Below are 25,641 nucleotides of genomic sequence, written 5' to 3'. Positions count from 1 at the left end.
TCGCAATTTTTCCAAAAAGTTGGGCGAAGTAACTTATAACAAATTAAAGTTACGTGTACACAAATAAATTAGAAGTCATTTCCAACGACAAGGCCGGGGGGGGGGGGGGACGGGGGAAGGGACGAAACTACAGGAAGTTACAATCTAGGTGCATGCCTTTTCATCCATTCCTGAATACTTCTAGAAGAGAGCGCAGTTGGAAATGACATTCTGTATAAATTAACAACCACTAAAGTAATTTTTGACTTAAAGAAATGTTCGTCATTTCTCGGATGGGCACAAATTTTACTGTCTTAACGTACAAACTTCGACCTTGACTTATCATAATTAAAGCAAACTCTTAATAAATACTGCATAAAGGAAACTGAAATAAAGAAACAATACAGGGTAGAGAAGGAACACAGAAAGATTTAAGAAGAGTAGAGAAACATGTAGAAGTGGTATCAGTTGATGAACAAGAGGATAAACCACATACCTAATTTAAAATCTTATTAAACCCAAAGTTCTCAAATGTGTGACTTAAGATTCTAATGCCCAAATTTTAATTTGTGATATAAGACACTAAACAAGTTAAAGTTTTGCAAAACCAAAGTCGAGAAAACCAATTTGAATGATACATGGCATCAGTTTTTGACTCACAAAAATTTACATGAATGAGTAATTTATAACGTAGATGTGGACGTACATTCCAAGCACTCGTAGGCATTCGTAAATAAACTTAATATTAAGATTTCTGTCTTCTGGGTTATTGCGCTGTGTAGTCTGGTCGATGTTAACCAACGTTTCAGAGGTCATACTGCCTCCGTCGGACGGAGGCAGTATGACCTCTGAAACGTTGGTTAACATCGACCAGACTACACAGCGCAATAACCCAGAAGACAGAAATCTTCATATTCACCGCTGTGAGAACCTCAAGTCTTACAAACTTAATATTGTCGTTTTTCACAACGAATAAAAGTAGCATTTAAAGGAAAGACTGTCACGCAAAATAAGCTCGGTGTTATCATACCTGATAGCGCTGTCCACAACAGCGACCACAGCAAGAGTGCAGAAGTCCAGGGTGGCTGGCTGCAGAGTGAACGGGGCTCGTCAGCGGCGAAGGGGACCCCGGCCTTTTCGGCTGTCCGTTGTAAGGGTTCTCCATCTCCACGAATTCTCGGTCCTGTAATAAAAAACACAATGCAACCGAGCTACGAAGATGACTGTCTTCTGGGACGAGACATTCTCAAGGCGGTGAAGATGACAGTGTTGTTCTTACGTGTTATGACGCCGTGTAGACTCGTAGGTACAGGTAGATACAAACCTTTCGGATGAACGTCCTGTCTCGATCTTCACGGCTGTCGTGTAAGGGTCATCGTCCTGATGAAGGAGGCAGTAAGCGCCTCTGTAACACCCGTAAACTTCTACCAGACTACACAACGTAACATCCCAGAAGACAGCCATCTTCATTCAAAGTTGTCGCTGTTAAAAGCCGAAATCTCACCAAAATTCAGTAACTCCAATATTTTCATAAAACAGGGTGTAGCAACTTGGGAATTGTAAGACGGTGATCATTAAGAAGACGATGGGAAACTTGATAGACTTAAACTGCGAACTGTAATTTCTGATTCCAACAACACAATTGTTCTTCTTCAGTTGCTCTAGTGTTCCATTTTCTTTTCAATAAGAAAAGTTACAGGGAAAATAAAATATAAATGGAGTTCTCCAGACTATTTTACATTACAGGGACATGAGCTTGTGTTTTTCGTATTTGTTTTGTGAAGTAAACTGTGTTTCCTGCTTTCTGAGGTAAATACGATTTCTACGTCGGAGTCATAGGAAGAACCGATGACGCAGACTACTTACTGTTCCTTGGTTTCGCTGGCGATCGGTAGATTGGAACTCAGCGCCACACAAAGAGAGTTCATTCGTGAACAAAAACAGAAGCTATGGTCTGTCTTTTTTTTACTGACAGCGACTGATTTGTCATGGATGGGAAAACAATCAGTTTGGAAACGCGACAACGTTGTTTCTCTTACAAACAACGCAGAACAAGAAATTCTCTCAGTTCGTCATTACGAAGGACAAAATCTACACATTCCGTAAAACATTTTGTTTGCTGTGATATCGATTAAATCTGTAATGATCTCTTGTTTTGCGCAGCTGATCAAAATAATTTTATAAGATATTTATCACCAGCAGTTACCAGACTTTTCTTGTGCGGCGAAAATATAACCCACGCACTTAAATCTGTTTTACAGAAATGGGCAAGTTGTTAACACTCTGATTTGCATTCCGAAGTTAAAATCTCAGCCCCGAGTCTTGCTATCATAAGTGATGCCACGACTCCTTCTTTACTGCAGATCTTTTCAAAATACATCACCCATTCATTAATCACCCGTCATTCGACACAATAAATTACAACTGAACTGCTGACTGCGTCTTTGAATAAATCACAAATAAACAGTATTTTGGGAGTTACACTTTCTTTTCCTCAAAATAATAAATGATTTGAATAAAATAAATCATTTTACAGAATTTTTTTGTCCGTAGGCGTGAGCCGCGTCGAATGTTTGATGTTAACCAAAGTTTCGGAAAAATTTCAGCTGCCATCTTCAAGGTGGATAAGTGGTGGAACGGGTTCTGGAGGCCTTATATAGAACGAGTAGGCGTCAAAACGTTACTTAAAACCAAACACTCGACGCAGTTAGACCCGAAATCCGAAGTTATACATTTTACAAAATCTGTTTCAAAATCACACGTCTCGGAAAAAAAAAAAACAGCAACAAATATTTCTGTCAATATCACAGTCGGTTTGTGACGATACTTTCTAGTTTCAATCAGTATACCTCGTATTACCAATCCCACAGTGCAAATTTATTATTTTTTAAAAAAAATCACATATTTAAACATATCTTACCAGATTATATTTCATAATCACCGTAGACATTTCTATCTGGGGAAATACAGCAACATGTGAGAAGCCTCATACAGTTACTTCAAATAATTGGAATTCAGAAAAGGCACGTCACATGTGTCTGATCACTGAACTGTTCCCATTTTTACTACGAACAGGTAGCATTTTAATATTGTCACGCTGTATATCCTTCGTACTTGATGAAAAATCATGTCAAATGTTTTCCACAGCGCCGACAAAAGAATAAACACAGCTTCAAGTGTCCACATCAAAAAATACGCAAGAAACACATTCAAGAAAGCTGTTTGTGAAAACTCCGCTCGAATTAAACTTGAACCTTGAAAATTCTCACTAATATATATTATACAGTTTATTGAGCAATTATTTTTAATTCGAGACTTCAGGTTCTCATGGCGACGAGTATAAAGATGACTGTCTCCTGGGATGTTGCAACATATTGGCCTACGTTGTCCTAATGATGAATGCAGAAGCTCATCTGAAACGTCGGTCAATATCAGTCAGATTAAACGACCCAACAACCCAGAAAACAACCATCTCCAATTATTTCTTGTTACAACATTTGAAAAGTAATTCGGTCAATACGATTTGAGCTTATAAATTATTTGATCTGTTGAGGGAATGTCACTGACCGTGGTTTTCTCGAGGCACCGGAGTAAGTGATGATGTTGCAGCTCGAAGATGTCCTCCTGGTGGTAGTTATCGTCCATCTCCAGGCCTGACTCCTGCGCCGCGAGACGAGCCTCAGCAGCCTTTTTCTTACTGACGAAGGCAGCCCCAGAGGACGCCTTGGCGATGCGAATGCGTGCGAGCCTCGCTTTCTGCAACGGGAGAAACTTCTATGTCACATGCGTTCTGTTAACACTTTCAAGTCGAAGCTCGTACAGGTACAACGTGAGAAGTCAGCCTGTACCGCAAAGAAAACACAACACTATGTACAAGATGTCCCAAAAAGATGTGTGCACGTTACAATACGGAATGTTAACCTTACTGGTCAGTTGCTCACCGCTGTCAACTCTGGCACGAAGTTAACGGAGGTCATTTTGGACAACTTTGGACAATTACACTGGACCCCTTAATTCATTAAGTGCCAATGCTAACGTATGCAATGGCCTAGTTTATTAAAATGTATTTATTTCATGTGAATACGATTTTTGGGGCACTATATATATATATGCCTTATTATTATTTAGTGTTCTGTCTGACGACAGGTCCATATGAACAGGATCCTTCCATCCTTTTCTCGGACTGGGACCTGTTCATATACGTTCTTGGCAGATGATCCAGAAGTGGTTTGCCATTGCCTTCTTCTGTGTGTGAATGGGATGCCACGGAGAAACCGGGGAAGAAGCCCCCGGAGGAAAACTCCGTGTTGCCTAGACCACGGCCTTGCCCAACACAAGTTATCAATTCGGGTACCGCCGGGAATCGAACCCGAGACCGCAGATTACAAGGCCAGCGTTCTAGACCACACACAAATTATTTCCGAAATGTGAATTAAAAACTCCTTTCGGGCTAACACGTGCAAAATGTTTAAAAAGCGCAGGATCTGAGGTTCTCACGGCTGTCTTCTGAGTTGTATCACGGTGCAGTCTAGTCTACGTTTGCCAACGTTTCAGAGGTTCTTACTGCCTCCATAATCAGGGCGATGAGCAAATTCATGAGTAAGTCCTGATGATGGAGGCGGCAAAGGACCCCTGAAGCCAGACTACAAGGCCACCCTCGGTTTCAACTCGAGTTTTAACCATTTGATAACCCGACAGAATTTTATTAATTTGGCTCGTCGTGAAAATTTTGTATCATGCATGTGATGGGTTAAGTTTGGGGTCGGTACATTTGGGGTGAGGTTACTAGATTGGCCAAAACAATAGAAAGAAAGGCCGTGAAGAAGACGTGACGGAATATATCACTGATTACAACCTACAGGACGAAACATCGGACGAAAACGTGGAGACGCTGGAATCTTTCTATTCAACGCGGTCTGGCCATTATGCACCTGATTGAACGTTGAAATTTGCAAAGGCCCCGTTCTTATTTGTAACAACGATCGCCTGAAACATCTTGTTTAGACTACACACTTCACACAAATGTCGGAGAAGTTGCCGCGCTGAGTTCTCACGGCGCGGGTCATTGATCACAGCAGCTACTCATAGGATTCCAAAAAGAGAGAGAAAAACAATCCCATAACACATTCGTTTTCAATTTGTATCACATACATGTGACTAGATATTGCTCTCGCAGTTGAAGAATAATCCTTTTCAGATGTATTCAGTACGTATGTGCCGACTGAATATATTATATACTATGACAGAAAATTGTTATTTTCAAGTTGATTTTTTGTTATTATTTTCTTTGTACACAGATAATATCGCGGCATTCCTTAAACAGATGAGTAATAAATTATAAACTACATTTTATCTGAGATTTGAGGTTCTCACGGGAGTGAAGACGTCAACTGTGGTCTTGCGGTCTTCTGGGTTGAACCCAAGAAGGGAAAGGAATTCAAACATTTTTATTACAGCAGTTAAAAAAAGAAAATAAATAAGTTCAACCGAAACGTCGATAAATACATCCAAGACTACACGGAGTCACAACCCAGAAGACCATAATCGACAAGAACATTTTGCTTTTTGTAATATATTATTGTATTCGAACCAGGTAAAACGAGCAGAAATACAATCCAAATTAACTGAACTTTCATTGTGACCATTAAAAGTACTGTAAAGGATGTTCACAATCGATTTACTGGAGATTGAATAAAAATTTCCTTGGATATTATCCATCGTCTAGTAAATATAAAACGTAAAACGACGTTTAGGAGATGGGACTCTATCTCCGTCTTCAGGTTCCTACACAGTTGGGCCCACTACATAGAGCTAATCCCTATCTCCGAAACGATAGAGTCCCATCTCCGAAACGTCGTTTTACGTTTTATATTTACTAGACGATGGATAATATCCAAGAAAATTTATATTCAATTGACTCTTCACCATCGTCAAGAAGTTTTAGATTTGGTTTACTGGAGATATTTAAGTAAATTTGCCAATTCTGTATTTGTTCTAACATCGAATACAAATTTAACACGTCATTCCGTCAAAGAAAATAAATGTCAGTTTTATTATTCATGCAGTAACATTCGAATAAAATTTTCGTATCTCATAAAACTATAAATGGTCAAAATATATGCACGTCAAATTAAGCACAGGCAAACAGTATTCAAAAACATTCCTATAGCAGACATTCATAAAATAAACGCGAAGTTCAAGAAACGTAAGAGATGATCCAAATATAATCTTAAATAAATTCCGATTATAAACATAAATTTAAATTCATGTATTTTCAATCCTGTGCTGTGTATAATAAAAATGATGTTAATGTAATACATTTTCAGACTATTATAAATAATTCACTGAACCAAGAAAACAGACTCATCACCGCTGGGCTGTGGGCGAAATTATTACGCAACCTATGACGGACAACGCGTCTCGTGGGTGGGTTTTTCTAAGAAAAATTTCATCTTCCTCTGCTAATCGTTGCCCACTAATACCTCATACACATAAGGCGTCCGACAGGCCCGACCAGCCAGCAAATTTGAATATATTCTGAGAGAGTTTAACACAGTCCACAACTTTACGCCTGCTTTCTCTAAGATAATTAAAATAACAGTAGGGCCTAATAGTCTGCATATAAGTTCATAATTTAATAACTAACTAACTAGATGGCTTACCGAACCCGAAGGTTCATCACCGAATTAACCAAAGCCCTCCACCGGACCCTGTCCTGGGCCAACAAAATCCAGTTTCCTTCAACTCCTATCTCCCATAGATCCCGCCTGAGATTATCCTCCCATCTACGTCTAGGTCTCCCCAGCGGTCTCTTCCCTTCAGGTTTCCCAACCAGTACCCGGTGCACACCTCTTGTCCCATCCATGCGCGCTACATGCCCAGCCCATCTCAATCTTCTCGACTTAATCACCCTCACAATACTGGGGGAGCAGTACAGATTTTTAAGCTCGTCATTGTGCAGTTTTCTCCACGCCCCATCGTCTTCCCTCTTAGCCCCAAATATCCTCCTCAACACCCGATTCTCAAACACCTGCAATCTGTGTTCCTCCCTCTGAGTGAGAGACCATGTTTCGTACCCATACAAAACAACAGGCAAGATTATTGTTTTGTATACTTTAATTTTCAGGTTCTTAGAAATCAGACGGGAAGACAAAATATTTTGAACTGAGAAGTAGCAAGCATTTCCAGAATTTATTCTCCTCCTAACTTCCTCACAAGTAATTTAATAGCCCTGAAAATAGAGGCAGCAAGGACTTCTGAAACGTTAGTAAAGTTCTACGACACTACACGGCGCTACAACCCAGAAGACAGCCACCTAAATAATAATTTAATTATTAGGGAAAGCATTATTTTCTACCACAATTTATACCTTACTATGAAAATATAATAGGGTCAACTAGATGTTAGAGTATTAATAATCATTTCCATATTCACGAACGTACATTTCAGAGAAAAATTTTATACGCTAACAAGAGTCATGTATTTATCAAGTCGTAATGTTACAGTGAACATAAACATTTAATTTTTGAAATACACTAATATATAACTATTCACAAAGGATACCAGTATTCTCTGCGTTAGTATTTAAGCGTCTGATTAAGATTTACCCCCTTTCATCAAAATAATAGCAATGTTATGCTCTGCTATTGATTTAGATGCAAGTTACGTCAGATCAGGGTTGGTGTCTAGCATTGCGCACGTGCAAGACCCCCTCCCCCAAACCGGACAATTACGTCGCAACTCACGTGACTTGTCCCTTGATTTCAGACACGCAAGTTTCACGACGACAGACGTGATGAGCAGATTCTGCACCAAGCATTGCCTCAAAGCCAGAAACTGCGGTTAATATATTTTGTGTCAGATGCAGACCGAATGCAACACATCGCATAACTACGCTGCAGAATTCAAATGGTTACATAGGGTGGATGAAACAAAAGTTGCATGAATGGGGGAAGGAAGTAGTCATGACCTACTTTTAGATAACAACCCACCACTTGCACAGAGTCACTCAGGGAAATCATAAAGAATCTCATTTGATTCGTGATGTTCCGAGTTCTGACGTCGCATGGTCTTGTAGGTGGTTATCAGCATTTCATAGGAAATTATCATCTTCATCTCCGAAACGTCGGTAACTGCCTACGAGATCACATGATGTCACAGCCCAGAAGACCATCTTCAATTCCCACACAATCTCACGCTGTGTCGCGGATGTCTCCGAACAAGAAAGGAGAATTCTAACCACTTCATCGTCAAAATGAAGGCGTGCACGATATCAGATCGCTTAAACACGGACAATCGAACCAAAAATAGACTCTGTGATGTCTTACGATATCAAAAACATTTATGGAAAAAAATATAGAAAAATAAAGTAATTGTATTGAAAAACGGAGCTATTTCTAAATGTCCTTAGTGAATTTGATTATAGCTTTTCCCGCTTAATGTAATTATTTGCTTCAACTATGAACATGGAGACAGCATGTGCCTTCAAAACGTTGGCATATACCTGAGTCTACACGTCGTCACCACCCCAAAGAGCGCCTTAAGGTTTACGGTGTACGAGGTGCGATCGGAAAGTTTCAAGACTGTGCCAATAGAGGGCGACCCGGATGTAGGACGAGCTTCTGCCTTTAGGGGGTGCGGCCTACATTCATAGTGAATCAGTGTGCCAGCCGGCATCATCGAATTAGCATTTGTTTCTTAGTTACGGACGTTTTGGTAGTGCATTACACCGACCCTCCTGCGATTTCGGAATGGCGTGTGCATCAAATTTTGCCAAAGACTCGCCAAAACGGCTACGGAAACCTATGAAATGCTAAAGCAAGCATTTGGGGAGTCCGCAATGGGTCGTGCACAAACTTTTGTGTGGCATTCACGTTTTAAAAATGGCCGAACCTCTGTCGATGATGACGAGCGTTCTGGACGACCATCTTCCAGCACAACGCCCGAAAATGTTACGAAGATTCGGCAGGCCATTCACGAAGATCGACGTCGTACCATCAACGACTTGTGCGACATTGTTGGGATAGGCTATGCGACCTGTCAGCTGATTCTAAAGGAAGAACTCCACATGCGACGCATCCTGTCTGAGGACCAGAAGCAGAATCGACTTCTCGTTTGTCAGGAGCTCAAAGATCTTGCAAGAACCGACCCCAACTTCCTTTCTAAGCTCCGTGTGACTTCTTCCTCTTCCCAAAGATGAAAATTCAGCTAAAGGGAAGGAGATTTGAGACGATAGAAGATATTCAGGCAGAATCGCAGATGGTTTTTGACAGGCTGACAAAGAAAGATTTCCAGGGATGCTTCCAGGCTTGGCAGCGGCGCTGGGATCGTTGTGTTCACTCCCAGGGGAACTACTTCGAGGGTGATGGATGAATTTAATACCTGAGATAAGTGTACGGTTTTTTTTTATAGGCTGCAGTCTAGAAACTTTCCGATCGCACCTCGTAAGTGCCTTACAACCTAATGTCAACTGCAGCTTTGAGACTTCGTCGTGTGTCCTGGAACCCGACAATAGAACTCCCTGTTCATGAATGACTTCTCGCTGCTTCCAGATCGATACGCACATAAGCAAACTTCAGTTTTCATCTCAAGCATTAATCATAACAGCCACAACAAAACTAATAAATGCGTTAACAATTTATTTTGTATGTCAGAATACAATGTTGTGTTTCCGTACATGAGACAAATCGCCACAAGGCGGTACGACGTCGGAAAACAAAGGATCTGCACAACAGCAACTTCATTTTATACCATTTCCACTCCGACAGATGGACTGATGAGAGAAATGCCACTGGGTCAAATTAAACTAAAGATAGCTTCCAATTACGTCAAATGGTTTGTGTGATTGCAAAACGTGAAGTCTTCATTTTGAGGAAAGAACATAAATAACAGCTAAAACTTCTTGACGATGGTGAAGAGTCAATTGAATAAAAATTTTATTGGATATTATCCATCGTCTAGTAATAAAAAGAGTAAAACGACGTTTCGGAGATGGGACTCTATCTCCGTCTTCAGGTTCCTACACAGTTGGGCCCACTAGATAGAGCTAATCCCTATCTCCCAACTGTGTAGGAACCTGAAGACGGAGATAGAGTCCCATCTCCGAAACGTCGTTTTACGTTTTATATGGTCCGGAGATAGGGATTAGCTCTATCTAGTGGGCCCAACTGTGTAGGAACCTGAAGACGGAGATAGAGTCCCATCTCCGAAACGTCGTTTTACGTTTTATATTTACTAGACGATGGATAATATCCAAGAAAATTTTTATTCAATAAATAACAGCTGTTTAAAAACGAAGTGCTCGGAAGAATATTTTTGACTTTCGAAAAACGAAGGAAACTGAGAACTGTGAATGCGACAGAACTATGGAATTTGTGACTTAAGACGGATAATCGTTATGATGAGATGGCCACGCGAGTCTGACGAAGGAGACAAGAATTAAACAGAAAATGTTGGTGGGGAAACCCATCTTCGAAAATGGCCACTTGGAAGGTCAGGAAGGAAGCTGGAGGAATTAACGTCTTGGAGCAAATGCCTTATTGAGAAGCACTTTATAGAACCCAGAAGGTTCATTGCAGTGAAAATTTACGAGACATTTTCCTCCAAAAAAAAAAAGACTAAACAGCGTAACAATTCAGAAAACCACAATCGAAATTTTCACTGTAGCGAGAACCTCAACTTTCGTATCAAACTATTCATTTCAGAACGCACATCACTTAAAATTAATTTATGTTCCGACTAATGCTCGTTCATACACCACACCTCATTTTCGTAGCTCAAATGCCAATTAAATGGACTGGTGATCTATGGCTTCTTTGTAGTCCTTACAGCCTCGCAATCATCTATGCGAAATAAGATAACTCATCAATCAATCATACGGTATAAAACAGAATTACGTTGATATAGTCATAATAAAAGATAAGAATTTTTAATATCGCTTGAAAAAAAATTTACTGAGAATGTCATTTTCATCCAGATAACAGATAAGAACTACCAATGTTGCAATTTATTACATGTAATTATTTAATATATTTGCAGATGTACGAGGGTCGCTCATTAAGTAATGCCCCACATTTTTTTCCTCAGAACATATTTATTCAAGATGGCTCAAATTTAGTGACAATATAAATCAATGTTTCCTTTACACATACTATTTTTCCACATAGTCCCCATCAACTTGTACGGTTTTACGCCAGCGTGGAACAAGTGCATGCATGCCTTGCCGGTACCAGCTCTTGTCCTGTGCACGTAGCCATGTCCTCACTGCTTGAATCACGCTCTCGTCATCTTCAAATCTTGTTCCGCGGATAGCATCTTTAAGTGGCCCAAAGAGATGGAAGTCGGAGGGTGCCAGATCTGGACTGTAGGGTGGATGGGGTAGCACCGTCCAACCCAATTTGGTGATTTCTTCCCGGGTTCTCAGACTTGTGTGAGGGCGTGCATTGTCGTGCAGGAGCAAAATTTCTGCTGGATGCTTGTGAGGCCGAACTCGTCGAAAACGCTTCTTGAGGGTTTTCAGGGTCCTGATGTACGCGTCTGAATTGATGGTCGCACCTCTTGGCATCACATCCACAAGAATGACCCCATCACTGTCCCAAAAGACAGTCATCATGACTTTTCCGGCGGAGGGAGTTGTCTTGAATTTCTTCTTTCTCGGTGATTGAGGATGATGCCACTCCATTGACTGCCTTTTTGTCTCTGGCTCAAAGTGGTGTATCCAGGTTTCGTCACCTGTAATGATCCGGGACAGAAAGACCTCTCCCTCAGCATCAAAACGCTCCAAAAATTCAGAAGAAATCGTTTTCCTTTGAATCCTGTGGTCTGCTGTGAGACTTCGTGGAACCCATCTTGCGCACACCTTCGAATATGCGAGAGCCTGGATAATTGCAATCACACTTCCATTGCTGACTGAAAGCTGTTGGGCCAATTGTCGAGTTGTGATGCGCCGATCCTCACGAATAATGGCATCCGCGCGGTTCAACATGTCTGGAGTGGTGGCTGTGGCAGGACGCCCAGAGCGCGGCAGATCACGGAGCTCGGTTTCTTCACTTCCTGAAGCTTTAACTCTCTTAGCCCAGCGACCAACGGTGCTCCTATCGACTGCACAGCTTCCATACACAGCACACAAACGTTTATGAATGTTCACCACCGTTTCTTTTTCAGCAACAAGGAATTCAATTACAGCTCGTTGCTTGTAACGAGAGTCGTTCACAGACGCCATTTTAACAGTTCACTACAGCTCCGCTATCGGTTGGAATCATTTGAAACTCCGTACACGAACGCGGGAAACATCAAATCTCAAGCATGTAAAAGTACACTTTTCTATCTTCATTATTGGCTGAGAAAAAAAATGTGGGGCATTACTTAATGAGCGACCCTCGTAATTTCTGCATTCTCTGGAAGCCGTCGTCTCTACACAAACTGCAACGGATCGGAATGCTGGGAATATTGCGTCCACACTCATTAGGAGCTGCTTAAGAGTAAATATTTATTCTGAGGGAACAGTCGAATAAAGCCATTCTAATTGTTGATATTTGAAGAAATGTTTAATGAACTTGAATCTTCGCAGACATCTACGCAGTAGCCACGCTGTTTATTGACATTATTTTTATACGATGTGCACTGCTAGCCTGAATATAACCTGGGGGGAGGGGGGGGCGAATTCACTGCATACCGCCCTTAAAATGACAGAATGATAAACGAACTTTCGACTTGTTCAATCCCTAACTAATAGCTCAAGGACATAGGAGTTTGTGTCTTCAGCCTGTGATCTGAATTGGTACAGACTAACATCCAAAGGTAGTAGCAGACAGCACGTATAAATATAAAAAGTATCGTTAAACATGTGTGTCAGAATATCCACGTATTGAGCATCTATACAAAATAACATGAAATCAATTAATTAGTACAGTCATCCACACTCATAAATGACTTTTAATTTAAAGAAATATTATTAATGTTGGCAATCTAGTTCTAACTACGAATAAACAAAACATAGTTTTATAGCTTTTTCATCGTTTTAATGAAAATAGCTTTTTGTATAGACATAGTTCGTAGGAAATATGGTTTTGTTTCTCAGAGTTACGAACTGGTTACAAGGAGAGAAGATCTTTGATAAAGCCTTGAGCCCAGCGAAAGCTACTTCCGGTTCCATGTCTGACAACGATTTAAAAATACGGAGTGCAGAATTGTATTAATACACTGAATAACATTTGGTTAAATTTTAATCGAAACCCCTAATTACAAACTGAAAACGATTATAAGCGCATGTTGTGCACCCTACGAAGACTTTTCGCACAGACCCACACTAAAGTCACATTGAGCATGATGTATATATATACAGAACAACATCTAGTGTGTTATTAAAAATGGAATAAAAATCTGAAAAAGAACATCGTTTGATATCTGGTGGGGGTCTGATAAAAGTGTACGCTGGCATAATGTATGAAAATTGTATTTGAATTATTTATCGTTTTGAAGCTTTATATAATTATATACACCTAGGGATGGTTCTTTTAGGAACTGAAACATGTCGTGAAACATGAAAAATGATGGTCTAATGTAAATCGAATATTTCGATAAAGAACATCATTTAATATTAAAATATATAATAAAATACAGGTCAATACACAAAAATATATTTGGGTGTTAAAATTTAAAATTTTTAAATGTTAAAATTTTAAATTTTAAATTAGCGCTATTCATCACTATAAGGATGTTACATTTGCGCGCTTTCATTCATTCCACAACATGTTTCGATGTAATACATCATCTTCAAAACAAACATAAGATGGGAAAAAACGAGAAGACCAGCGAAACACATATTACAATAATAAATTATTGAAAGGCATGCATTTAATATGAAATAGTTTTAAATAAAAAAAAACAACACCTGAAGATGATGTATTACATCGAAACATGTTGTGGAATGAATGAAAGCGCGCAAATGTAACATCCTTATAGTGATGAATAGCGCTAATTTAAAATTTTAAATTTTAACATTTAAAATTTTTAAATTTTAACACCCAAATATAGTTTTGTGTATTGACCTGTATTTTATTATATATTTTAATCCAAAACACAAACATGACGCATGTAAACCTTAAAATCATTTAATATTTTAAATGTTGAAATGTTAATTATTGTAATATTTTAATATTTAATAAGAATTATTGTGATTAGACGGACAAGATTTAACATAGACCCTTGAAGATAAATTTCGTCTAAATGTAAATACGTAACATTTAAGAATTCAGCACATACTGAAGAAAAAACTTCACCATTACAAAGATCAGTTTGTTAGCATCGTTTACGGAAATAACCCCTGTTTACAGCGGGAGTCAAACGATACGCATACATACAAAATGCAATGCTGCTTATTGTTAAAGCAGGTGATACATGTAGTTATCACTGGACTTCAAAGGGTTTCAGCAAATGGATCGAAAATAATAACAACATAAGCACTTGAATCAGCAATCAATTAGGATCTCAAGTTCTCACAGCAATGAATAGGAAGATGGCTGTCTTCTGGGCTGTGATTGAGACAGCACGTATCACTGAAACGCTGGAAAACTTTTATCAGACTACACGGCGCCATCTTCGAGGAAATTACGACTGTGCCCGTTTCGAGCAATGGGAAACGGCTTCAAGATTTCGATGTTGCCACTGGCTTAGTCGCCGTAAAAGCTTTCATATGCACCGTCAGATGTTATTTGTAGGAAAACGTATTTAAACACAAACTACAGAAATTTATGTATTAAAATAATACACTATAAAAGCGTCTTTAATATCTATTCCCGTTTTTATGTATTTAACTTCTATTTAACTGCTCAGAATATATAGTATTGGTTGTTAGGTTCATTAAAATGGATGATGGTCCAGAAAGGATGTGGAAGGACGCGGCCTTGGTCTAATTTCAGTTACTATCCAAGCATTTAGCTGGAAGGATGAGAAACTTCACCCAGGGCAGCTGGTCTCCTCATTAATTAATTACAACTGATGGAATTAAGCCCTTTAATTAGGCCACGACCACTTTTTTTCCATACCAAATCCAAGTTTCGTGCGATTACAACTCGAAGGGCAGACCGGAAGCTTTATTTTTAAGTAGTGCATAATTCTGCCAAAGTGTAGTTATTAATTCAGTACACGTCCTAAACAAAAATAGAATTAGTTTCCTGAATAAAAATTTTTTACTTGGATATTATCCATCGTCTAGTAATAAAACGTAAAAAAAAAACGTAAAACGACGTTTCGGAGATGAGGCTCTATCGTTTCGGAGATAGGGATTAGCTCTATCTAGTGGGCCCAACTGAGTAGGAACCTGAAGACGGAGATAGAGCCCCATCTCCGAAACGTCGTTTTACGTTTTTTTTACGTTTTATTACTAGACGATGGATAATATCCAAGTAAAAAAATTTTATTCAATTGACTCTTCACCATCGTCAAGAAGTTTTAAATTAGTTTCCTGTTCATTTATTTTCATTTATTTTTATTCCTAAATTCCTGAAAAAATGAGAATGAAATAGTGGGGTGGGAGTGGCGAGGGAACCGAATGCGAGCTAAATGTACGTACCCTTTGTGCTTTCCTCTTGTCGGCTCTCTGGTTCTGGTGATAAATGCGACTGAAGTTGGAGACGATGACAGGCACTGGCAATGCGATGACAAGAACCCCGCTCAGCGAACACACGCCTCCGACAATCTTTCCGGCGATAGTACCCGGCACCATGTCCCCGTACCTGGACACGACAACAAATACTCATTTCACTTGTTTGCTACATGTTTATGACTCATTATTCAGCAATGAGATAGCCACGGTGGTCTAGCGGTTAGAACGCTGGCCTTGTAATCCTGGGGGTCTCGGGTTCGATTCCCGGCGGTGCTCGAATTTATAACTTGTGTTGGGCAAGGCCGTGGTCTACGCAACACGGAGTTTTCCTCCGTGGCATCCCAACAATTACTCCATTCACACACAGAAGAAGGCAATGGCAAACCACTTCTGGATCATCTGCCAAGAACGTATATGAACAGGTCCCAGTCCGAGAAAAGGATGGAAGGATCCTGTTCATATGGACCTGTCGTCAGACAGAACACTAAATAATAATAAGATGAGGTGGTCTAGCGGTTAGAACGCTGGCCTTGTAATCCTGGGGGTCTCGGGTTCGATTCCCGGCGGTGCTCGAATTTATAACTTGTGTTGGGCAAGGCCGTGGTCTACGCAACACGGAGTTTTCCTCCGTGGCATCCCAACAATTACTCCATTCACACACAGAAGAAGGCAATGGCAAACCACTTCTGGATCATCTGCCAAGAACGTATATGAACAGGTCCCAGTCCGAGAAAAGGATGGAAGGATCCTGTTCATATGGACCTGTCGTCAGACAGAACACTAAATAATAATAAGATGAGGTGGTCTAGCGGTTAGAACGCTGGCCTTGTAATCCTGGGGTCTCGGGTTCGATTCCCGGCGGTGCCCGAATTTATAACTTGTGTTGGGCAAGGCCGTGGTCTAGGCAACACGGAGTTTTCCTCCGGGGGCTTCCCCGGTTTCTCCGTGGCATCCCATTCACACACAGAAGAAGGCAATGGCAAACCACTTCTGGATCATCTGCCAAGAACGTATATGAACAGGTCCCAGTCCGAGAAAAGGATGGAAGGATCCTGTTCATATGGACCTGTCCTCAGACAGAACACTAAATAATAATAAGATGAGGTGGTCTAGCGGTTAGAACGCTGGCCTTGTAATCCTGGGGTCTCGGGTTCGATTCCCGGCGGTGCCCGAATTTATAACTTGTGTTGGGCAAGGCCGTGGTCTAGGCAACACGGAGTTTTCCTCCGGGGGCTTCCCCGGTTTCTCCATTCACACACAGAAGAAGGCAATGGCAAACCACTTCTGGATCATCTGCCAAGAACGTATATGAACAGGTCCCAGTCCGAGAAAAGGATGGAAGGATCCTGTTCATATGGACCTGTCGTCAGACAGAACACTAAATAATAATAATAATAATAATTCAGCAATGTCAGTTCCTCAGAATATATACTGTTCAATGGCACGACAGAATAAAGCGGTCGTGGACTAATTTAAGACAAGTCAAAAAGTCCTGAGCGCTATAGGTTACTTCTCTTTGGTACTGTAGACAAATACAAATTTTTATTCATCATTATTTTATATTAGCCTTATATTAAACGCATTATACATCTCTGTGAAGGTTATCAGTTGCTAAACAAGCGACTGTTCATTGTTCTGGGTTTTGGCTCATGTATACTCGTCGATAGATGCTAAAATTTCGCAAAAACACGTTGTCTCCATCTTTAGGGCTGAAATGGAGACAGCGTGTTTCTCCGAAACTTTGTGAACTACCGACGATTTTACACGGCGCCATAATCCAGGAGACCAATATAATTTTCCTCTCCGCCTTGAAAACCTTCTAATCCCACAAGTGAGTGCTTTTTCGGTCAAATTATAAGTATTTCATAAATAAATCTCTTTCTAGCGTCCAATAGAAACTGCCAGGTGTCGAAAAGAAATATCTGTAACTGGCTCGAATAAGGGAACTGGGGAATTGGGCAGCGCACTGCGTCATTGTGATAAAGTTAACTGCTTCAGACAATGCAATTTCTTATCGTAGTTTGCCATTCCACGCCACTTCATCAACCCACAGTAACGTTTCCAGTTCATCATCATTTCTGTTCTCCTATGAGATAAAATTTACGGATTCCTTCCCCCTCCAACGAAACCTTTATCAGTTGCACAACTTAAGGGAGCTTTAAACCAAAGTCCCTGAGGCATTACTAATGACAGACGCATCTACTGAATAGAACAAAACTCCTCGAATCTAAGGGATCCATCTTTAATTCTGTCTCGATCCACGCGAAATTACGACTAAAGAGTACTCATTCTTTTAATGTGAAATGTTTACAAGGATAAAACAGAATTATAGGCTTTATGTTATATTCTGTAATTTCATATGTTAATTTCTTTATATATATATTCATTATTACCAACAAAATCAACGTCACGTCCATATGATCTTTCTTTAAAAATATTTTATACAATATATAAACCTGTGATTTCCTCCCACCGTTGTATGGACAACAGACTGTACATAATTTAAAGACATAAAGATTCTTTGCGTGTTTTTACGTGGCTTCGTTCGAGCTCTGGAGTGTATAGAAATAATTCATACAGTTACACACGTTCAAAGGTTGTACTCTCAGTTACAAAACGGAAGTAACTTTTAATTTTTTTTTAAAAAACTCTGATACAAACGGTGTTGAAGCTGAATACATTTAAAGATACTATATTACATACATCGCACGCACCCTTATCGGAGAGTATTCTTCACCGGTAAGACTTAACAGACAATTTCAGAATGCAATATGGCGTCTAAACATCTGTCGAGAAAATGATATAAATAACCATGCAAGGGGGTTGAACATTCGCGTTAACCCGGCTAACACTTTGAAAACACAAAAATAAGATGTTTCCTGTCTAACTTTAGTGGTCCATGAACTGGGACACAGCAGAACCGATCACATAAAACTCGCCTTTAGCCAGCTCTATCAAACAAGTTTTGTTAGCCTGAGCTCGCCGCGACGCTATAAGATACTGAGTGCATCGTTAAATAAACAAGAAATATAAGTAAGTAGTCATTTAGCAGTCAAGTAATTGAGTTGCTTCTTGAGTAATTCCGGCCTCAATATTTCAAGAGGCTGTTTAAAGATCACCCTGTATTCCTTAATCCACGTGGTTCGTATTTTCGTAAAAAATCTTGGAAATTTTATCCCTTCTAAGTCTTGCAATTAACACATTTAACTATACGAAATTAATGGTGCATAGCTCTGAAGCAGGTACATCTTCCTTGTATATATCTTTGGTGTGGCGTTATAAAAGAAAGGAACTACGACCTTCCAACTCGTGGCACTTTTAAGGGAAACGTCTGGAGCATCCTGAATTAGACAAATGTATAAAACAAATGAAATGCTTTCTGCGAAGAAAGGTCTAATCCTGTTTAAGTATTACGAGTCAAACTTCTTCAAAGTAGGACTGAAGAAAACAGCAAAATACGAAATGGTTTGTTTCCAACACGGCGAGGCCCGTCTTGTTGGCACTATTCGTCGAAATATTGTGGCGCCTGGTACAGTGTTTCCGCGTCCTTTGTTTCACCATCTGAAGGAAACAAATTGCCTTCAGGCTCTGCATTTCCGAACTGTTGGAAAGAGCCTCTACTGTCAGACAAGACGGACAAACAGTGGGGCACGACGATCCGAGCAGGTGTTTGTATGTCAGCATGAGAAGACTGTGTAATTTAAAAATTACACAACGACTCGGTTCTGTTTGCTCCCTCAGGTGAGGAACCTTATCAGTTGGATCGACTGCAAAAAGCTAATTTCTCTTCCCGAATGACCAGAACTTTCACATGAACACGGAAGCAGAGTGAGCTTCCGAAACGTGTTTCTTAACGAAAACAACGGTAAACGTCCGAAAATATGTATCGCATTAAAACACTTAATATATTTGTGTATTACTCCTGTACTTTTATAACATTTCTTTTTTTATTAATTCCACTTAAATAAGAGTTTTAAGAGAATGAGTAATACAAAATCAGAAATTTTTAAATAGCACCGCAGTTATAGAAAGAATTGAAAACAAAACAAAAATTCACGTTTCTGAATAATTCCGTCTCTTAAAACGCAGACCCCCCCCCCCCCCCCCCCACTAATGATCTCTGTTGACGACAGAGGATGGACGTCAGTGCATCTCCAGGTCCACAACGGCACACTGAAGTTTAAATCGAATCCGGATAATTGAGGTGTGTAACATGAGCGCAACATAGGCCTGCAGACCTATTTCCGTACTGACCAGAGTTATTTATGCACGAAAAGATCAATTTCTGATAATTCACTGTCCGTCTTGTTCAAAACAAGTAAGCAGGTCTGCCCTTACGCTGAGATATATAAGTGCATTAAGAGAGTTCGTATATTAGAAGCTCTCTAATTGTGAATAGAAGATTAAACGATATAATTAAAGTACGTTCTCTACTAAATGGATTCCCCATGCAGCTTCAGAATTAATGAGTGCATTAGCACAGAGAAAAGAACATTTGAGGTTTTCACGGCGACGAAGATGACATTGTTTTGTCCTGGGTTGTGACCCCGTGTAGATTCATAGGTAGATATAAACTTTTCGGATAAATATACCGTCTCCAACCTCAGCACTTAAGATGGAGACTGTATGTTCGATGTCATAAACCAGAAGAACATTATCATCCTAACCGCCGTGAGAATGCATAATCTCACGTCACTAAGGTCTCTGTTGGCATCTACGAGTCTACATGGCGCCACAACCAAGGACATCATGAGGACATTGTGGCGCCGATAAAAGGACTCATATCGAGATGATCCATTTATCTCTGCAGGGACACTGAATTTGAAACAGACTTCACAGGAGAGCTCTTTCCTAGGAGAACTATATTCATTTTCAAACGAAATCAAGCACAAGGAAGCCTGTATACAACTCGACGATTCAGTCTTTAGTTAAGAAATCCACTAATTTACGGAAAACCAGAGGTTAATTACTTGGCTCAAAAATCCCCACCATCGGATTCTAGCCTGAGCCAGCTAAATCCAGTCGTTTTACGTTCGATTCCTCCAACTGCTTAGATATTAAGTCCGCTTACTTTTAACTTTGCTTCTTTGTGAGGTCTTGGTTTAAGGACACAGTTGTAACAGCAAGAATATCGGACTAATAAAATATTAGGACAGCTTCACTGATGTGCACATAAGAACACCAAGGATTTGAAATAAACACAAAAGTTTAAGAAGTTTTTGCTCAATTGCAGACTATATTACTGGCCGTAATATTACAGTGCATTTTAATTAAATTTGACTAAGAACTGTGCCTTTAGACAGTTATAAGGTGTTCATCAATAGCCACGGTGGTCTAGCGGTCAGAACGCTGGCCTTGCAATCCTGGGGTCTCGGGTTCGATTCCCGGCGGTGCCCGAATTTATAACTTGTGTTGGGCAAGGCCGTGGTCTAGGCAACACGGAGGTTTCCTCCGGGGGCTTCCCCGGTTTCTCCGTGGCATCCCATTCACACACAGAAGAAGGCAATGGCAAACCACTTCTGGATCATCTGCCAAGAACGTATATGAACAGGTCCCAGTCCGAGAAAAGGATGGAACGATCCTGTTCATATGGACCTGTCGTCAGACAGAACACTAAATAAATAAAATAACGCTTAGTAAGACTGCACTGAATGCGTCCATAGTGACAGAGAATTCCGCTCAAACCGTTTGTAGCTCATGCTTTGAGTAAGTGATGCTCCTGGCGATGACACAACAGGTCTGAAACAATTCCTAGTCTATTAAGTAAAAGTAAATCTGTCCCGCTGTACGCCATGTAAACCCTTGGGGGGAGAGGCGGTATAGCGCGTACTCATTCTTAACCTCGGCACTAGATGGGGGTGAGTGGTCAGAGTCACGCCCAGAAGAAAGGACCCCCGGTGCCCATTGGAGAGGAGGCTGGGTGTGCCCCATAGTCGGTCTGGACGCAGATGCTAGAGGAATGATCCTCTGTCCCTGTCAGAGATTGAACCCCGGTCGTCCAATCCGCAGACAGTGGCTATGCTGAGTTAACTTAGCACCATTCCGAGTAGCGAGAATAACTATTATTTTAATCCGATTATTTATTATATATACTGGAAACTTCACAAAATAAATGTAGACCTGAAAGAACGCGGTGGATGTTCTGGTCCGAAGAAACAGTTCTCGCTTCATGCGTAGTGTTGAGGTAGCGAGCTCAGTCTCTATCGATTTTGGTCACCACTGCACTGTGTCTTTGTAAACCCAAATCGTGCCACAGTAAACGTATATCCAAACTGTAGAACCTGTGTACTACCGCGTGGCATCTCTCGAATGTTTCGCGGCCACCTAAATAAACAAAGCTCTCGACTATCAGCTTACTGCCAAGCTGTCGTACATCTGAGTACGCAGACAACCCACTCCTTTGACATTCACGTGGTCGAACGATAAGGACATGACTTGAACACTGAAATTATTTGCGTTCTTATTCTTGGTCTTGGCGCCGTGTAGACTCGTCGGTAGACGGCAACTTTTCGGAGGAACGCGTTCTCAGCGGCTAGTGTGCAGATGACAGTCTTCTGGCTTGTTGCGCAGTCTGGTAGAATAAAAATCGCCCTGAAGATGGAGGCAGCAAGATTGTCTGAAACGTCGGCAGATTTCTACCAGACTAAAAGCTGAGACAGCCAAGAAAACAGTCAGCTTCGTGTGGAGGTTTATTTACATCCTCGTAAATTGCTCAAACACAGGAATGAATTTATTGGAAGGTTTTTTCCGGAAGATGTTGCTTGCAAAATCGAACAGTACGTCTTTCCGCGTCTGTTTACACAGAATGTGAGTGGCAGCACTGATTAAAGAGTACTTCTGTAGCAGTCAGCTATAATTTGTAGAAGTTGGACATACCAAGCGCATTTCGTAACAGGTGTGCCACAACTCCAACACTGCCAATGGCTCCAGGCGTCTGAGACACTCGTACGGGACCGACCGATCTTGGATCATCTCACAAAATTGTTGCTTCTAAACTTACGTTAAGGAAAAGTTGACTATCTCAGTGTAATGCTCACGAATTGCGTTTATAAGGTCTTTGATACAACTGAAAAATGTTTCAACGTTTGGATGTCAGATGCGAGACAAATAAAGACTGAATCAACTTACGATGCCCTAACTTTTCCAATGTGAGACTGGAGTTGTAATCGGCGTACTAGGAAGTACTGTTCTGCAGTAGAGATTTACTGCTGACAAATATCACGTGACATGTCAGACGTTCATTGATCGCACAACGTCGTCTTGTCGGGGGGGAAAAAGACATTGCCTCAACTGATGCAAATGACACAGCAGTCAAATTGAAACAAAATTCTTAGTTTTCGTCAGGCACGAAATATTAATACGTAGAGGTAAGCGTCTAGACATACAGAGCTGGACAATGCTGTAATGTTTAAACCGTATTTTAATTTTCTGATTCAAAAGGAAATTCATTGGAATCCGTAGAACGAGATATAGTTATTATATTATTAAAATGGATCATAATTAAATAGGGTGTGGGTTAACGAAGCTGGGGATTATTTACATGGGTGGGATTTAACGCTAACAGAAGTAAATTTTCGTTCCTACTGCGTAAGTCAATCAACCAGACAATCATTCAGGCAGGCATTTATTGCAAAAGAATTAAAATGTCCACTGCAATGAACACTCTGTCCACAGATGAAGGCGGCTGCTTGGTCCAGGTAACAAGGAAACTCCGAAGTTAATGTCAACGGCGCTCAAATTTAAATTCGCAGATGTCGTTTGTAGAAACGCGAAAAAATTTATGCTGTCGTTAATACACGCGCACACCAGGACCGAATGGGACGTTAAGATGTTTGCTTTGTTGTTTCCCAAACTTTTATGAGTCACGCTTAGACTGGACGCGAGGGGATGTTAAGGACTCTTAAGAATTGCGAACTTGGCAGCGACGAATCGCGTTTTCAAAATATTCGCACGAAAATAGAGATAAATACCAACTCAGCTTCTCGGAAAGTAACTTTGTTGCACGTTTTACCATAAAAATACCTAATAATAAACGTGAATAGAAATTGCATCCAAGTTTCTTTCTGACAGTTGAATTTTTACATTAATTAAGGCAAGAAAACTTTTTAAATTAAGTAATATTCTAAACAAAATGTTTTTATGTAAGACTTGAGGTTCTCACAGCGGTGAGTATGAAGATTTCTGTCTTCTGGGTTGTTGCGCTGTATAGTCTGGTCGATGTTTACCAACGTTTCGGAGGTCATACTGCCTCCGTCATCAGAGTATGAAGATTTCTGTCTTCTGGGTTGTTGCGCTGTGTAGTCTGGTCGATGTTAACCAACGTTTCAGAGGTCATACTGCCTCCGTCATCAGAGTATGAAGATTTCTGTCTTCTGGGTTGTTGCGCTGTGTAGTCTGGTCGATGTTTACCAACGTTTCGGAGGTCATACTGCCTCCGTCATCAGAGTATGAAGATTTCTGTCTTCTGGGTTGTTGCGCTGTGTAGTCTGGTCGATGTTAACCAACGTTTCAGAGGTCATACTGCCTCCGTCACCAGAGTATGAAGATTTCTGTCTTCTGGGTTGTTGCGCTGTGTAGTCTGGTCGATGTTAACCAACGTTTCAGAGGTCATACTGCCTCCGTCATCAGAGTATAAAGATTTCTGTCTTCTGGGTTGTTGCGCTGTGTAGTCTGGTCGATGTTAATCAACGTTTCAGAGGTCATACTGCCTCCGTCATCAGAGTATGAAGATTTCTGTCTTCTGGGTTGTTGCGCTGTGTAGTCTGGTCGATGTTAATCAACGTTTCTGAGGTCATACTGCCTCCGTCATCAGAGTATGAAGATTTCTGTCTTCTGGGTTGTTGCGCTGTGTAGTCTGGTCGATGTTAACCAACATTTCAGAGGTCATACTGCCTCCGTCATCAGGGCGATGAGTATGAAGATTTCTGTCTTCTGGGTTGTTGCGCTGTGTAGTCTGGTCGATGTTAACCAACGTTTCAGAGGTCATACTGCCTCCGTTATCAGGGCGATGAGTATGAAGATTTCTGTCTTCTGGGTTGTTGCACTGTGTAGTCTGGTCGATGTTTACCAACGTTTCAGAGGTCATACTGCCTCCGTCATCAGGGCATATTCATCGCACTGATGACGGAGGCAGTATGACCTCTGAAACGTTGGTTAACATCGACCAGACTACACAGCGCAATAACCCAGAAGACGGATATCTTCAAAATGTTTTTAACTGACAGGCAACATTAACCCCATAAAGTTAAGCGGTAAGTACATGTACAATCTGCTTTTCCAATCAACAAAAATGCATTTCGTACGACGTTCAATGCAAGAAGGGGTTATTTCCTTGAACAACATTAAACAGTTGATCTTTGTAATGGAGAAGTGTTGCAGATTTCTAGGTATATACAGATACCACTGGCCATTAAAGTGTTAACTGATAAATAGCTGCTGAAATTATAGACCTCCATATACACGCTAAGAAAATCAGACACTTATTACGTACCTCCAGTGGAATTCGAATCAAGGAGTGGCAATTATTATCGGCCTGAACTCTTTTCTTGAGCTGAGTAACAAAATATTTCCAGGATATAACAACAACAACTGCAGATCAATACTGAGTCATCAGCTACTTTATGATACATAAAAATGTTACGGTAGCGAAGGTTTGGAGCGCCGAAGCCAGGAACATTGACAGCGCGGCCGATACGAGCACAAGGCATAACATAAGATATTTAATTGCCGTAATAAAACGTTGGCGCAATTTCCAATGCTTCTAAAAGCCAGAAGTTCATTACTTCCGTCATACAGCAGACCGGATGGGACGAGAAACGGTTTCTAATATTTTGGAGTATCACATCGCTTAAGTATTTAATTAGTAGTGGTAACCATATTCACCACGGCCTTTAACATTCAATAACACTGCTTTATTGAATGTCCGATTTTAAACTAAGCATTTTCATCCACAAAACTACGTAATTCGGAGATTTCATCTTTTAAGTCACTTCTCATCAGTGTTCAGTGCAGTCTTACTATGTGTCGCTTATTTTATCTGATGAACTAGAGATATCTGT

The 25,641-nt window shown here is 40.5% G+C and overlaps 1 protein-coding gene across 7 annotated transcripts in view; it reads right to left on the bottom strand.

Annotated features, from left to right (window-relative positions):
• Positions 1–25,641, bottom strand: part of Shal (Potassium voltage-gated channel protein Shal) — a 116,004-nt gene that overhangs the window by 27,067 nt on the left and 63,296 nt on the right. For all 7 annotated transcript variants that reach the window (XM_087356091.1, XM_087356094.1, XM_087356088.1 and 4 more), the window contains exons 2-4: positions 15,551–15,713; positions 3,547–3,735; positions 1,010–1,162 (exon numbers count right to left, since the gene is read on the bottom strand). In XM_087356091.1, the coding sequence (XP_087212217.1) occupies positions 1,010–1,162; positions 3,547–3,735; positions 15,551–15,713 (505 nt within the window). The remainder of the gene's footprint in view (positions 1–1,009; positions 1,163–3,546; positions 3,736–15,550; positions 15,714–25,641) is intronic.

The sequence above is a fragment of the Zootermopsis nevadensis genome, unplaced genomic scaffold (assembly GCF_977971745.1).
Source record: "Zootermopsis nevadensis isolate Lab colony 2312 unplaced genomic scaffold, Znev_1.0 Znev_ptg000025l, whole genome shotgun sequence".
Classification (NCBI taxonomy): Eukaryota; Metazoa; Arthropoda; class Insecta; order Blattodea; family Termopsidae; genus Zootermopsis; species Zootermopsis nevadensis.
This window is presented reverse-complemented; position numbering and strand designations above follow the sequence as displayed.